The following is a 13222-nucleotide window of genomic DNA, read 5'->3' on the forward strand; positions in this document are numbered from 1 at the left end:
GCAAAAACACAAGCAAAAAAAGAAAAAGTAGATAAATTGGACTTCATCAAATTAAAAACTTGTGTATCAAAAGGCAGTACCAGGAAAGTAAAAAGAACGGGAAAAATATTTCCTAGTTATATATCTGATAAGGATGTAGTATCCAGAACATACAAAGAACCCCTGCAACTCAAGAACCCAATTCAAAAATTGTCAAAGGAATTAAATAGACATTTCTTCAAAAAGGCTAAACAAATGGCCAATTTTCACAGGAAAATACCCTAACATCATTAGTCACTAGGAAAATGCAAATCAAAACCGCAGTGAGACACCACTTCACACCAGCTAGGAGGGCTAGACTCAAAAAATCAGATAACAAGTGTTGGTGAGAATGTGAAAAAATCAGAACTCTCATACTTTGCTGGTGGGAATGTAAAATGGTGTAATTCTATGAAAACAGTTGGCGGTTCCTCAAAGGTTAAACATTACCATATGACCCAGCAATTCCACTCTCCTAGGTATCTACCCAAGAGAACTGAAAACGTATGTCCACACAAAAACTGTACATGAATGTTCATAGCAGCATTATTCATAATAGCCAAAAAGTGGAAACCACCCAAATATCCATCAACTCATGAATGGATAAACAAATTATGGTATAATATTTAGCCATACAAGAGGAGTGAAGTTCTGATATACGCTGCAATATAGATGAACCTTGAAAACATTATGCTAAGTGATAGAAGCCAGACTCAAAAGCCCACATACTGTAGAACTCCATTTATATCAGATGTCCACAATGGACAAATCCTTAGAGACAGAAAGCAGGCTGGTGGGTGCCAGGGGTTGGGGTGTCAGGGAGGGGATGAGGAATGGCTGCTTAACAGGTATGGAGTTTCTTTGGGGGGATAATGAAAAACTTCTGGAATTAGATAGTGGTGATGTTTGGACAACCTTTTAAATATGCTAAAAGCCAGTGAATTGTATACTTTAAAGGGGTTAAAATGTTGAGTTTTATGTTAAGTGATGTTAACCTCCATTTTAAGAAACTGATTGCATCTTTGAAGAGATAGCCACAGACCTGGGCAGTTGTCCCTGGTTCTGTATCTTGCATGTTTCTTGGGAAGTAAAGGCCCTGAAATCATTTTGAAGCGTCTACAACTAGTCATTCTCTAATGCTTGTGCTCAGGTTCTGACAGCTTTGACTTCATTGTGGGAGGTGAGCAACTCAGTTGAACCCATCCATCTTGGGTGAGAGGACACTGGTGCTCCCAAGGGTGGGTGGGCCAGAGCCCAGGATGAGCTTGTTGTTGTTGACAGGTAGTCACCATTTGTGTTCATTAGAAGAGGAGATGGCAGGACTATATGCATAATAACGTGCTGAAAAGGATGGTCAGGGCCTTGCAGCCACCGCCCCCCACCGCCAGGCTTCTGGAAGTGGGGGCTGATTAGTAGCAGGGCATTCTTAATGAGGATCTCTCCTTTGCACTTCTTAACATGCTTGTTAGGAAGGCACGTAAGCCAGCAACAGCAGGGCTTAAGGGTCATTTGTGTTCTGGGACTTTGAGGCATGAGCTCAAATGTCTGCTTTAAGTGCAAAGAACCTCTTAAATCACTGACCATTATTCCCATTTTTCTTTGTATTTGAACAATGCAGCCATGGCAGTTTAATTAGAAGACAGATAGTGTCACAGCACTTAAAGTAAATGACAGGCTTTCATCCACATGTGCTAATCAGCACCAGGCAGTTTATGAGGGCAACATCCTGCTTCATTGTTAATTACCCAATTTTATGAATCATTTGAATTGTTTTTAAAGATTTACCCATGGCAATTAATCGCAGCCATTTATCTATAATATTGCATGCCTTTGACTTGAATATGCAGTGAAGACCCCCGTTTTAGAGCATCAGCAGAGAACTCCTACAATCTATGGTGGAAAAATAGAATGATTCAAGACACGCAGTAAATTTTCCAAGGCCTCTTGCTGGTTTATACGTTTTATGATTCCAAAGACTCACAATGACCCAGCATAGAAAACGTGCTCAAAACACACTTTAAATAGCTTCATTCACCTCCAGGAGGATCCAATTCTTTAGAGTTAATTTTTAATGTGATTTGATGTGATATGTTTGGTAGAGAAAGAGGGAACATTTCAACCTAAAGGCTTCTTCACCTTTGCTGGAATTAGCATCTCTGTGACTGTTTCTCCTCAGCAGCCTATGGCATCCAAGGGTCTCTATTGCTCAGGCATGCTCAGGAAATACATCTTTAGGAATTCTCTGTGAAGCTTAACATTTATTTTCTCCTATGATTATTAACTGTTTATAGATCTCTTGTGAATTTTTCAAGTTCTAGGCTCATTTTCTTTTGTGATATTCAATATTTTTTCTTAATTAGTAAGTAAGTGCTCTTACATGGTAAAAGTTTGCTGGGGTATTTTATTTTATTTATTTGTTTTTTAAAAAAATATTTATTTATTTTGGCTGTGCCGTGTCTTCCTTGCAGCACGCAGTAGTATCTTCTTTGCGGAATGCGGACTCTTAGTTTCGGTATTCACGCAGGATCTAGTTTCCCTATCAGGGATCGATCCTGGGTGCCCTACATTGGGAGAGCAAAGTCCCACCCACTGGACCACCAAGGAAGTCCCTGCTCAGGTATTTTAAATAAGAATTTTACAGCTACTTTCACAAACGGAATGATTCATAGTTTTCTTCTTGTTCTGTCTTCACTAGATTTTGGTGTCAGAGTTAATGAGTATATCATAGGTGAATTTGGTAGCTTCCTATCTTTTCTTATGATCCAGAAGTATAGATATTATGCATCATATCTGTTTTATACAGGTTTGAATGCATTCAGTTTTAAATGAACTTTCACCAGTTTTCTTCAAGATTATAGGTCTATTTGGGTTTTCTTGATCATTTGTAGTTTCCTAGATAATCATCCACTTCATTCAAACTTTCACTATATTAGCCTTTAGCACAGAGAATTGATCTAGTAATTTTAAAATCTTCTTTTTATCTATACTGATATCTCTTTATTAGTTCCAATTTGATTTATTTATATTTACCCTTTGGTGCTTTATCAGATGTCAGATTATTTCATTAATTAAAAAAATTCAGCTCTTGGATTTATTCATCAACACAATTGTTTCATTATTTTCAAACTCTCCAAGGTTATTGTTCCTATTTTCTTTTTTTCATGTGCCATATATTTATTTTAATGTTCTTTTCCTAACTTCTTGAAATGAACTCTTTTTAAATAAAACACTTAAACAAATAAAATTTCCTGAGTGTAGATCATGACTTTATCTTATACATTTAATAGATAAAGCTTACACTTTCAATATTTTGTAAATAGTCTAATTTTGCTATTTTTTCTTTGACTGAATAATTACAAACGTTTAAACAGGATTTGGGGTTTCTTCTGTAACATATGTTACTAGTGTAATTTTATTGCATTGTGGTGCAGGAACTTGGTCTACACAATGGAAAAATACAGCGATTTTTTTAAAATGACCTATTATATGATCAATTTGAATCGCTCCAATTCTCACAGTCTTAATAGCTTAGTTGAACAGATTTTCGTATATGCCTTTTTCTTAGTGGGAGGCAGATTCTCGAGTGAAAGCATACTCTCTTCTCTGAAACTCATCCTTCCCTCTCCAAGTCCATGGATGCTTTTCTTCTTCTACCCCTTATCATCTCGCATTGGGACAACTCAGTACTAAACTCAAGTGGTGGTGCAGCCTCCAGTCTCTGCTACGCTGTTCCTCCACAATGCCATTAACATACCCATCTCCTGTTTAAAAGGTTTTAATGCTTCTCCACTGCTTATGGAAGTTAGGTCAAACCTTTCCTCGATGACATTCTTAGCTCGTCACAGTGTCTCCCCTCTACTTTTCTAGACTCATCCTGTATTCTCCGGCCCGCCTCTGTTCCCACCACCACTGGGCATCTCCGTGCTCCAGCTGTGCTGGGCTGCAGCTCATCCCTGAATTCCACGACGCTCCTGCCTTTACTTACTGATGTAATCTTTCCAGTTGCCGTTATTTCTCATCCCACATGACTGTCCTTTACACCCCAAATTTGGACCAGTGTCTATAGTAGATCTCCTAAAGTTTCTAAAACTTTACTCCCCTATCAAGTCAGATCTCCAGAGAGCTCCACCTGGACTACTCTTGAAGGGGACTCAGGTACCTGATGGAAATGCCTTCCCAGACGAGTATTTAGAATGTGAGCCCCAGGGGGAGACAGCCTTAGCATTCACTAAGAGCCAGTGTGGGAAGCCATCATAAGAGAGCACCCTTTAAAGTTCCTTTTGCAAAACTTACATGGTAACTCTCCCTTGGAGTACAGTGTGCAGAAAATCTACAGTTATCGATAGCCTGGTGTGCTTTCGATTAAATAATTAAGGATATGTAATCCACGATGTCTCTATTGTTTTGGCTAGCAAAACGCTCAGGATGCTATTTCCTCCTGGTCTAGCTTTTATGATGTGTCAACTAGCTATGTTACTTAAACTGTTCAAGTCTCAGTTTCTTTATCTATAAAATGAAGGTAACCAGTACGAATTTACACAGAGTGGTGTGTAAGAAGCCTAGCATGGTGTCTGGCCATTTGTTTAAAAATATGTACTACTGACTTTTGAGAGACTGAATATAAAAATGCACACGGGGGCTTCCCTGGTGGCACAGTGGTTGAGAGTCCGCCTGCCGATGCAGGGGACACGGGTTCGTGCCCCGGTCCGGGAAGATCCCACATGCCGCAGAGCGGCTAGGCCCATGAGCCACGACCGCTGAGCCTGCGCGTCCGGAGCCTGTGCTCCGCAACGGGAGAGGCCACAACAGTGAGAGGCCCACGTACCACAAAAAAAAAAAAAAAAAAAAAAATGCACACGGACCATACAAAAATAAAACTCTGACCCACAACCTGCCCAAGAAACCAACCCCCTTATCCACAATGAAACAAACCAGGAAGCCAGCCTGCTCTAAGTCAGACCGCTATCTCTGTTAACAATCCAAAAAGCTAAATAATAACTTCTGTACCAATTGACCCCAAATGGCTAGGACTTGATAATTAACAGCTCCTGTAATTTTTGTCCCTCTTCCAACTTAGGACCGACCAGAGAAAGCCAAATCTGCACCCCTAAGAAGTCACGTAGGATGTCCCCCTTCTAATTAGTTGGCCCCCAGCTTCCCCATGCCAACCACTCCCAATCAGGGCACAGCTGAGGCCTCCCCTTTTTTCCACTACAGAGCTGTCCCGCTCCTCTGCCTGACCTTGAGTCTCTGACGAAACACAAGTGATGGTCTGACTCCTTGTTACAGCAAGTGCTGAGTGAATAGCCTTTGCTTTTCCTCATTCGGTTGGCCTCTGTTTATATGTACACTTCCATGTGTAAGATGCTGTGCTGAGTTCTAGGGGTATAATGATGAACATGGTCCCTCCCTCTCGGAGCTCACTTTCTACAAGGAAAGCCAGCCCATACACAGCTGGAGGCAGGCAGAACACGGCAAATGTCATGAAGGAAATCAAGACATGGTACGATGGCGGGAAACCGGGTGTCAGAGGCGGTCTGCCCTAGAGAGTGAGCTAGAGAGGACTGCCTGGTGTAGGAATGTGAGCTGAGACATGGAGGATGAGAATGAGCTAGCCACATAAAGAGGGAACGAAGAGCATTGCAGGCATGAGGAACAGACAGCAGCCAGGGCCCAAGGTGGGAAACCACTTGGCAAGTTCTAGGAGGCCAGTGAGGGTGCAGCAGAGTGGGTCTATGAGCGGTAGATCAACAGTTATTAGTGACGGCTAATAATTATTGCTTTGCCCTAAGAACCTCATGTTACTTCAGTGGTTTGATTATAGCAGTTTCAAACACTTTTGAAGGGGCCACTACATAAAGAAAAAAGTGAAATAAGCCACTAATTAGAAATAATTTTAATAGCTAATATTTATAGAGCGCTTACAGTATGCTTTCTATGACTAAAATATTTAATTCTCCAAATATTTAATTCTATGACTAAAATATTTAATTCTCCAAATAATCCTGTATGGGAGACTTTCTGCAGATGAGGAAGTGAGACAGAGAGTTTAGTAAATTTCCCCAAGCTGACACAGGAAATGAGTTTGAAGAGCAGGATTTGAATCAGGCAGTCTGACTCCAAAGCTGGCAGTGAGCTGCTATGCAATGCTGCCTCTTCAGGCCACACAGCTGCCGTGAATCCATCGTTTGATGGTACACACCGGTCCTCCCGAGTTTATAATGGTTACTGGGTTTGCTGGCAGCAGTAAGTATGTCTGGAATCTACAGGCTATAATCTCTGATCAGGGATTCACATAACTTCAGAGGATTTATGATTGAGGAATAGGGTCTAATGGAGCATGAGAAAAATTTCCCTCACAAGAAAAATAAAATACTGTAAATAACATTTTAATAATCATTCTCAATTTGCAGAACTTATCTACTATTCAATCTTTCTCCATAATTTATTACACAGATGTTTGTGGGTCAAAGTATGCCCAGCTCGCAAACAGTTGTCAGTTTGCTCTCCTGGAGAAACCAACAATTTGTGCTAAGTCGGCACAATGAAGATTGATCTTATTATTTAAATAAATTGGGTCAGAGAAAGGAAGCAGGCAAAATAGTCTGAGGATAGGTAAAAAGTGTTTTCAATCACTCATTTTCCAGGTGGAGTTCTGTTTCAGTGTATATACCCTCTGATTGACCAAAGACTCCCCAAATGAAGCAGCCCCTCGGCCAGGCAGTGCCTGCAATCCGCTCACTTACATTCCCATCGTGGTTTGGGCAAGAGAGAGGCTTCCCCGCAGCCACAGCGGTGACTGTCTCCAGGATGGAGGACTCCTCAGCATTGCTGCCTGGAGTTCGCTGCAGCACGTCCATCAGGTTTGTGATGAAGAAGTTGTTCTGGAGCGCGGCCACCCCCTTCTCGGGCAGGATGGAGGTCTGGCGGCACACGGGGCAGGAGAGGGTTAGACTGTGGGCAGGAATGTAGTTCTGCAGGCACCTGTCAACAGAAGCGGGGCGGTCAGCACAGTGGGGCTCCTGCAGGGGCTACCAGACAGGTTCTCGGTGACTACAGGGCTACTTTGCATAACTTCCGTTGTGGTCTCCTTCACTAGGAAAAGATTAGTTCTGAAGTCAATAGGTCACCTCACATTGCACCAGTCAACTGATCAGATAATCTCATTGACTTTGGTACTGTTTCCTCGAGCTTTGCCACACAGGCAAAGTGTGGTCCACAGGTGAGCATCACTGGCCTCAACGGGGAGCTTGGAAGAAACGCAGACTCACAGGACCCACTCCAGGCCTGATGAATCAGATTCCCAGGCGATGTGTATGCACATTTAAGATTGAGAAGCACTGGCCTAGAATACCTAGTATGGCATTCACGAATTTGTGGAACTTTTACACAAATTGGAAGAAACATGTCACATGTTTTCTGTTAGCGCTGAAACTCTTTTTACATACAAAATCATAAGCAGATTTCAGATGTTAAAAACACATCGAAGTGGAAATGTTTGTTTGAAACAGGGATGGGACACCCAGAGTCCCACCAACACCATATCTTCTTAAGAGCCTCTCCTTAAGAGCCATCAACTTAATTCATTTAATTAGCGAAATGTATGGCTAATACAGTTGACCCTTGAACAACGCACGAGTTAGGGGCGCCGACCCTTGGTGCAGTGGAAAATCCGAAAATCCACGTATAACTCAGAGCCAGCCCTCCAATTACCCAGCTCCTCCACATCCGGGGTTCTACACCTGCAGGTTCAACCAACCGCAGGTCTTGTCATCCTGTAATACTGACTACTGAAAAGAATCCGCACGTAAGTAAACCCATGCCGTTCAAACCCGTGTTGTTCGGGGGTCAACTTTACTTCCAGTCATCCTGTGATCACTTTTAAATGTATGAGGAAAGACAGGCAGAGAGAGGGTAAGTTACTTGCCCAAGGGACTTAGGCCGTCAGAGGCAGAGTGGTTGCTCAAACCCAGGCAATTTGGCACCAGAATCTAAGCTCGACATCACTACAACGTCTCCCAGTTTCTCCAACACATTTGAAAACCTCTGATTTCGCCCCATTTCTCTTATTTTGCAGATGGGGAAACGGACATCAAGGAGGTTAAGTGACCTTCCCTATGTCACACAGTAGATAGCACTGACTCAATACCAGAGGTGAAACAGCTTTTGCTAAGGTCACTGGCAGCATCTAAATCTAATACACATGTTTTGATTGTGTCATTCATCAAGCTTGAGCACTGCCTCCCCACCCCGCCTTTTTATGACACTTTCTCTTTCCTTGGTTTCCGATACCACACTCACCTGCTTCTCCGTCTGCCTGCTCTCTTTTCTACTGAGTCAATAGAGTTTGGAGTTAATCAAGGCTTATCGTAAGCCCTCTTCTTTCCCTGGGTATTATATTATATTATGATGCACGATAAGCATAACACTCTCATATTCATGTTTCTTCCCACGGATGCCTCCTCTGAGCCCCGTAACTGTACACCAACTGCTCTCTTGACATCTCCTCTTAGAGGTCTCACAGGTCCTAAAACTCAACATGTTCAAAACCAAACCCATGATATTCCCGCACGCTGTGTCCTCCACCCATCAGTGAACTGCACCTCCATCCCTTCATCTAAGCAAACCAGAACTATGAGTCATTCTAAAAACAGTCATTCCCACACTGGTCTTCACTGTCCACATGCAACCCATCACCAACGCCTGGAAATTCCTCAATATGGTTCCAGCCTCCCCAGGTCTCTTCATCTGTATGAAGACACCCTTGCTTAGATATCTGCAGTCGCCCTACCCCTGGTATAATGCCATCCAGCTTGTACCCCCCCTCACCCTTCTCCATACTGCAACCAGAGTGACCTTTCCCAAATGCAAAGCCAACCATTTAAATCTCCTCCCCCTCACATCTAAGATGAAACCCTTCCATGGCTTCCACTGTTCTTACAGTGAAGACAAGAATCCATATGTGGTAATATGGATCACCCACCTATATGGTCTGGACCTATTTATTTTCTGTCTTTCCCCCTCATTTGCTGCACATTTGGGCCTATCTAAGTTCTTCCAAAGTGTGATAGCCCCTCTCACTCTACACCTTTGCACATACCTGAAATTCTTTTCTTCTGCTCACTCCCCTTTGCTAAATTAATTTTTCCTCATCCTTGGGATTTCTGCCTATTCATCACTTCTGCAGGGAAGCCTTCCCTGATTAGAGCAAATTCCCCTATTACGTGGTTGCCTGTGTACTTCTGGTATATGGCCCTTGTCACTGGCTTAATCTCACATTAATCTGAGTGAGTAGGTGTTTAATAACTGGCTCCTGCACTTGGCTGGAAGCTTCATAAGGCCGGGGACTGTGTCTGTGTCCTCCAAGCCCCACTGATGGCATTTTAGGACAAATGAGAGTAAGAGAGCGGCTGTCCACTGAGCAGCCGGTGTTTGTGCCCAGCAGGAGATGGAGATACGGGGTCCTGGGTCTCTCCATGACCAGCCGTGAAGTTTTGTCTCTGCATAAACCGAATTTTCCCATCTTAGGGAAAGTTGCCAGCACCTTCAAAAGGAAATCAGTTCAATGCACACGATGCTAAAACAATTTCAACATATTAGCATTCCCTAGGGACTTGCCATGGTGGGATCCTGAAAATCGCCAGCAGTAGCTACTGGATGGGGAGTGGAAGTGGCGTGGGCTAGACCTAATTGAGAGGGCAGGAGGCCAACCCTGGGCAGCCCGGAAGTGCCGCTTCTCACCCGCAAGAGCACGGAAACGGGAGCCAAAAACAGCCTGACGAGACACTGAACACTGGGGAATGGGGCCGCCCTGCTAAGCTCAAGCTGAGTGGCTCTCAGTGTCGGGTATAAAGAGTGCCCAGCTATGTCGACTACTCCCTCTCAAGTAATGCCCTTACCATGTGAGCCCAGGGACCCATGGACAGTTAAAGCTGCTGGTCATGCTTTAGCTACCTCCATTGAGTGAGGGGGGAAAAAAATCACTCTCCATGTCGCCATTTTGGAATACGAATTTTAAATTACTTAAGCCAAGGTATAAAATTATGAATAAAGTACAAAGTATCAGTGCCCTATATACCACCACTTAAAACAAACAAAAAAATGTACACACACACACACACACAACCCCACAACAACCCAAAACAAAGAAAGCAAAACGAACAAAACACCACAACCACCAGTAACCAATCCACCTTCTCCATCCATCCGTCACCACCAAAGGTGTAGTTATTCTGTTGCAGTTGAGACCTTCCAAGGTAAATCAACTCAAAGCACGTTCAATGAGATAACAAACGTACCTTAAACTGGATGGTAAATGTAATTACCATTGGTTTGAAGTCATTGGAAATACCAATTTCCTGTTCTATGACAGGATGTAAAAAGTTTTAACTATGTGTATTAATTAATAAAAGAAAATGTACTTAATAAACTGCTCTAAAACATAATTAACATATTGCCTTTAAGAAAAATATGTAAACTTACGAGGGAAATACTAAAATTAGACCACAGATAAACTAATTACCAACAACGTTTTTTTATGCTTAATTGCTGATGGGGTAAGTTGAACGAGAGGGTAAAAATATGTTCTGAAAACTGATTAATTCAATGTAAAAAAACTATTCAAGAAATTTTTTTAAAAGAAGTGTGTTTTCAAAAATAAAAAAAAATAATAAATCATTTTAGTTTACAAAAAAAAAGAAGTGTGTTTTCATATGTAGCAAATTGTATATTCAGGTGATTTATAGTCATTTAATATATATAGTTTTTTTCTTTATCCAAAACATCATAATGTTCAAATATGCCATTAGTATGTGTCTTCTGTGGAAGAAAGCTCCCTCCTTTCAACTAACTCCTCATATATGTAGGTATTTTACCTGATTTGTTATATGGGAGAAAATGATAGTTTTTTTTTTTAAGATTTTTTTGATATGGACCATTTTTTAAAGTCTTTATTGAATTTGTTACAATATTGCTTCTGTTTTATGTTTGGTTTTTTGGCCACGAGGCATGTGGGATCTTAACTCCCCAACCAGGGATCGAACCGGCACCCCCTGCATTGGAAGACAAAGTCTTAACCAATGGACAGCCAGGGAAGTCCTGAAAATGATAGCTTTTTCATTGGCCCTCACCAAAGATCCGCCATGAGGGATCTATGGTTGGCAAAAACTGTTTCACAAGGAACAATGGGAAAATTTAAAAAATGTTTGAATCTTAAAATATGTAAGCTCCATCTCCTGCGGAAATAAATCACAGCGATTGGATTGCTTTCTCCCGCTTAGAATAGTTCTTTGAAATAAAGTACATTCTTGGCAACTCATGATTGCGTTTCTAGATGTCTATCAGAAGCACAAAAGATTTATTGTCTCCCAGAGGTAACTGTAGAATTCTGGAAAGAACCCTTTGGCAGGTTGTAGGAGGTCAGTCTGTGAAACCCCCTTCTCTGAGCACAGAGGAGGCTTACCTCTCGCAGAAAGTGTGCAGACAGGGGAGAACCTTGGGATTCTTGTACCTTTCCAGGCATATACTGCAAATCAGAAACTGCTTGTCAATCTGGCGCACCACAGGACTTGGGATGTTGGTGGCTTCACTTGCCATCCTAGACCACTGACATGGGGGGCCGGCTGTCTTTGACCCTGCACGCTGCCGCTGTCAGACAGAAAAACCAAAACGGAAAAACATATAATAATCTGCAAATGCAAATCAATCATTGGTTTATTCGCTAGAGGCATTGTGTTATGAATATGGGTAGAATTCCATGTTGTGACCTTGACATGACTATAACCAACCCTCATCGCTATAGAGGGTGTACAGTGAGGGGCCTATTTGTAGATCAATAAAGTAATCACAGGTTCAGCATGCAAAGAAAACAAATTAGAAGAAGGTATGTTGTACAGCGAGGTAGCTTGCTGGGAGACTCACCGATATAGAGAACAAACTAGTGGTTACCAGTGGGGGCAGGAGGGCGATAGAGGTGGGGGAGTGAGAGGTACAAACTACCACGGGTGAGACAGGCTCAAGGATGTGCTGTACAACACGGGGAATAGAGCCAATATTTTGAAATAACTAAATGGAAAGTAACCTTTAAAAATTGTATTAAAAATTAAATTACTGCAAGAAACAAAGAAGAGGTAGCTTGCTGGGTTTCAAAGTGGGGGCAGCTGAAGGGATAAATACTTACATAGTCCTGCCTGTTCATGACTTCAGCCATGACTATATCTGAATATATATATATATATATATATATATATATATATATATATATATATAGTCTTATTATAGTCTATATTAAATAGAATAGTCTTACTAGGATAGAATGTGTTTTCCCAACTATTATACTTGAAGGGGGTCAAAATATGCCACCCCCAAATAAGCCACTTTGATATAAGGATTATTTTGAGCTGAAGGCAATTGAGAAGCAGCAGATGAGGAAGAGCCCTCTCCCTCTGCCATCTGCCTGAAAGCAGGGCACACATTTCCCATTTGTAAAGGTGCCCCACTCTCCTGTATGCATAACAAACCTTACTAAGCCACCCTTATCTACCATACATATCCTGGTCCCCTTCCCACAATTTACTGCCCCTTGGAGTCCAAATTCCCTTTTCCTTTGTCTAGTCAATTCTCCATAATCTGTGGTCTTGGGTCTAATGGCCTCTTCTTTTCTGTGAAGTCCCTATGCATGTAAAATTTAAAATAGTAAATCAATGGAGTTTAATAAAATATATATTTTATTTTGGAAAAATGAAATATCAATAAAATGTGTATACCTTTTTCTCCTGATATCTGTCTTTTGCCAGTTTGATTCACAGGCTTCAGTTACAGAACTTAAGTGTATAGAAGAAAAGTATTTCCTTCCCTACATACTGTTAATATCCAGGAATGAAATAATTAGAATTTTTCATTAAAAACTTTGTATGGGGTTCAGAGTATTTTCTTCAGAACTAAAATGTGTTTGCCATGGAATGGGGAAAAAAGCTAGAGGTAGTCTCTATTATTTTAAGAAATGTCTGTTGGTATTCGCGTGTGGGTGTCTGAGGGCCTGGTGAGTGAATTAATTCAGAGGAGGTTTCAAAATGTGAAAGTTCAGGCCAGAAAATGAGAATTGGAAGAGGGTAACAGAGAAAGCAGAGGGCTTATGAAAGAATAAGGGAGGGAAAAATTACAACATAAAACATAGCTCCATTTATCACCTTAAAGAATTTCTGGC

The 13222-nt window shown here is 41.6% G+C and overlaps 1 protein-coding gene across 5 annotated transcripts in view; it reads right to left on the reverse strand.

The window, feature by feature from the left end:
* TRIM2 (tripartite motif containing 2) overlaps positions 1 to 13222 on the reverse strand; it is a 127252-nt gene that overhangs the window by 45410 nt on the left and 68620 nt on the right. For 4 of the 5 annotated variants that reach the window (XM_082605496.1, XM_082605495.1, XM_082605493.1 and 1 more), the window contains exons 2-3: positions 11480 to 11664; positions 6765 to 7002 (exon numbers count right to left, since the gene is read on the reverse strand). In XM_082605496.1, coding sequence (XP_082461622.1) covers positions 6765 to 7002; positions 11480 to 11613 — 372 coding nt within the window. In that variant the 5' untranslated portion in view covers positions 11614 to 11664. The remainder of the gene's footprint in view (positions 1 to 6764; positions 7003 to 11479; positions 11665 to 13222) is intronic. The other variant, XM_082605497.1, reaches the window with a different exon arrangement.

This window comes from Mesoplodon mirus (genome assembly GCF_964341445.2).
Source record: "Mesoplodon mirus genome assembly, chromosome: 2".
Classification (NCBI taxonomy): domain Eukaryota; kingdom Metazoa; phylum Chordata; class Mammalia; order Artiodactyla; family Ziphiidae; genus Mesoplodon; species Mesoplodon mirus.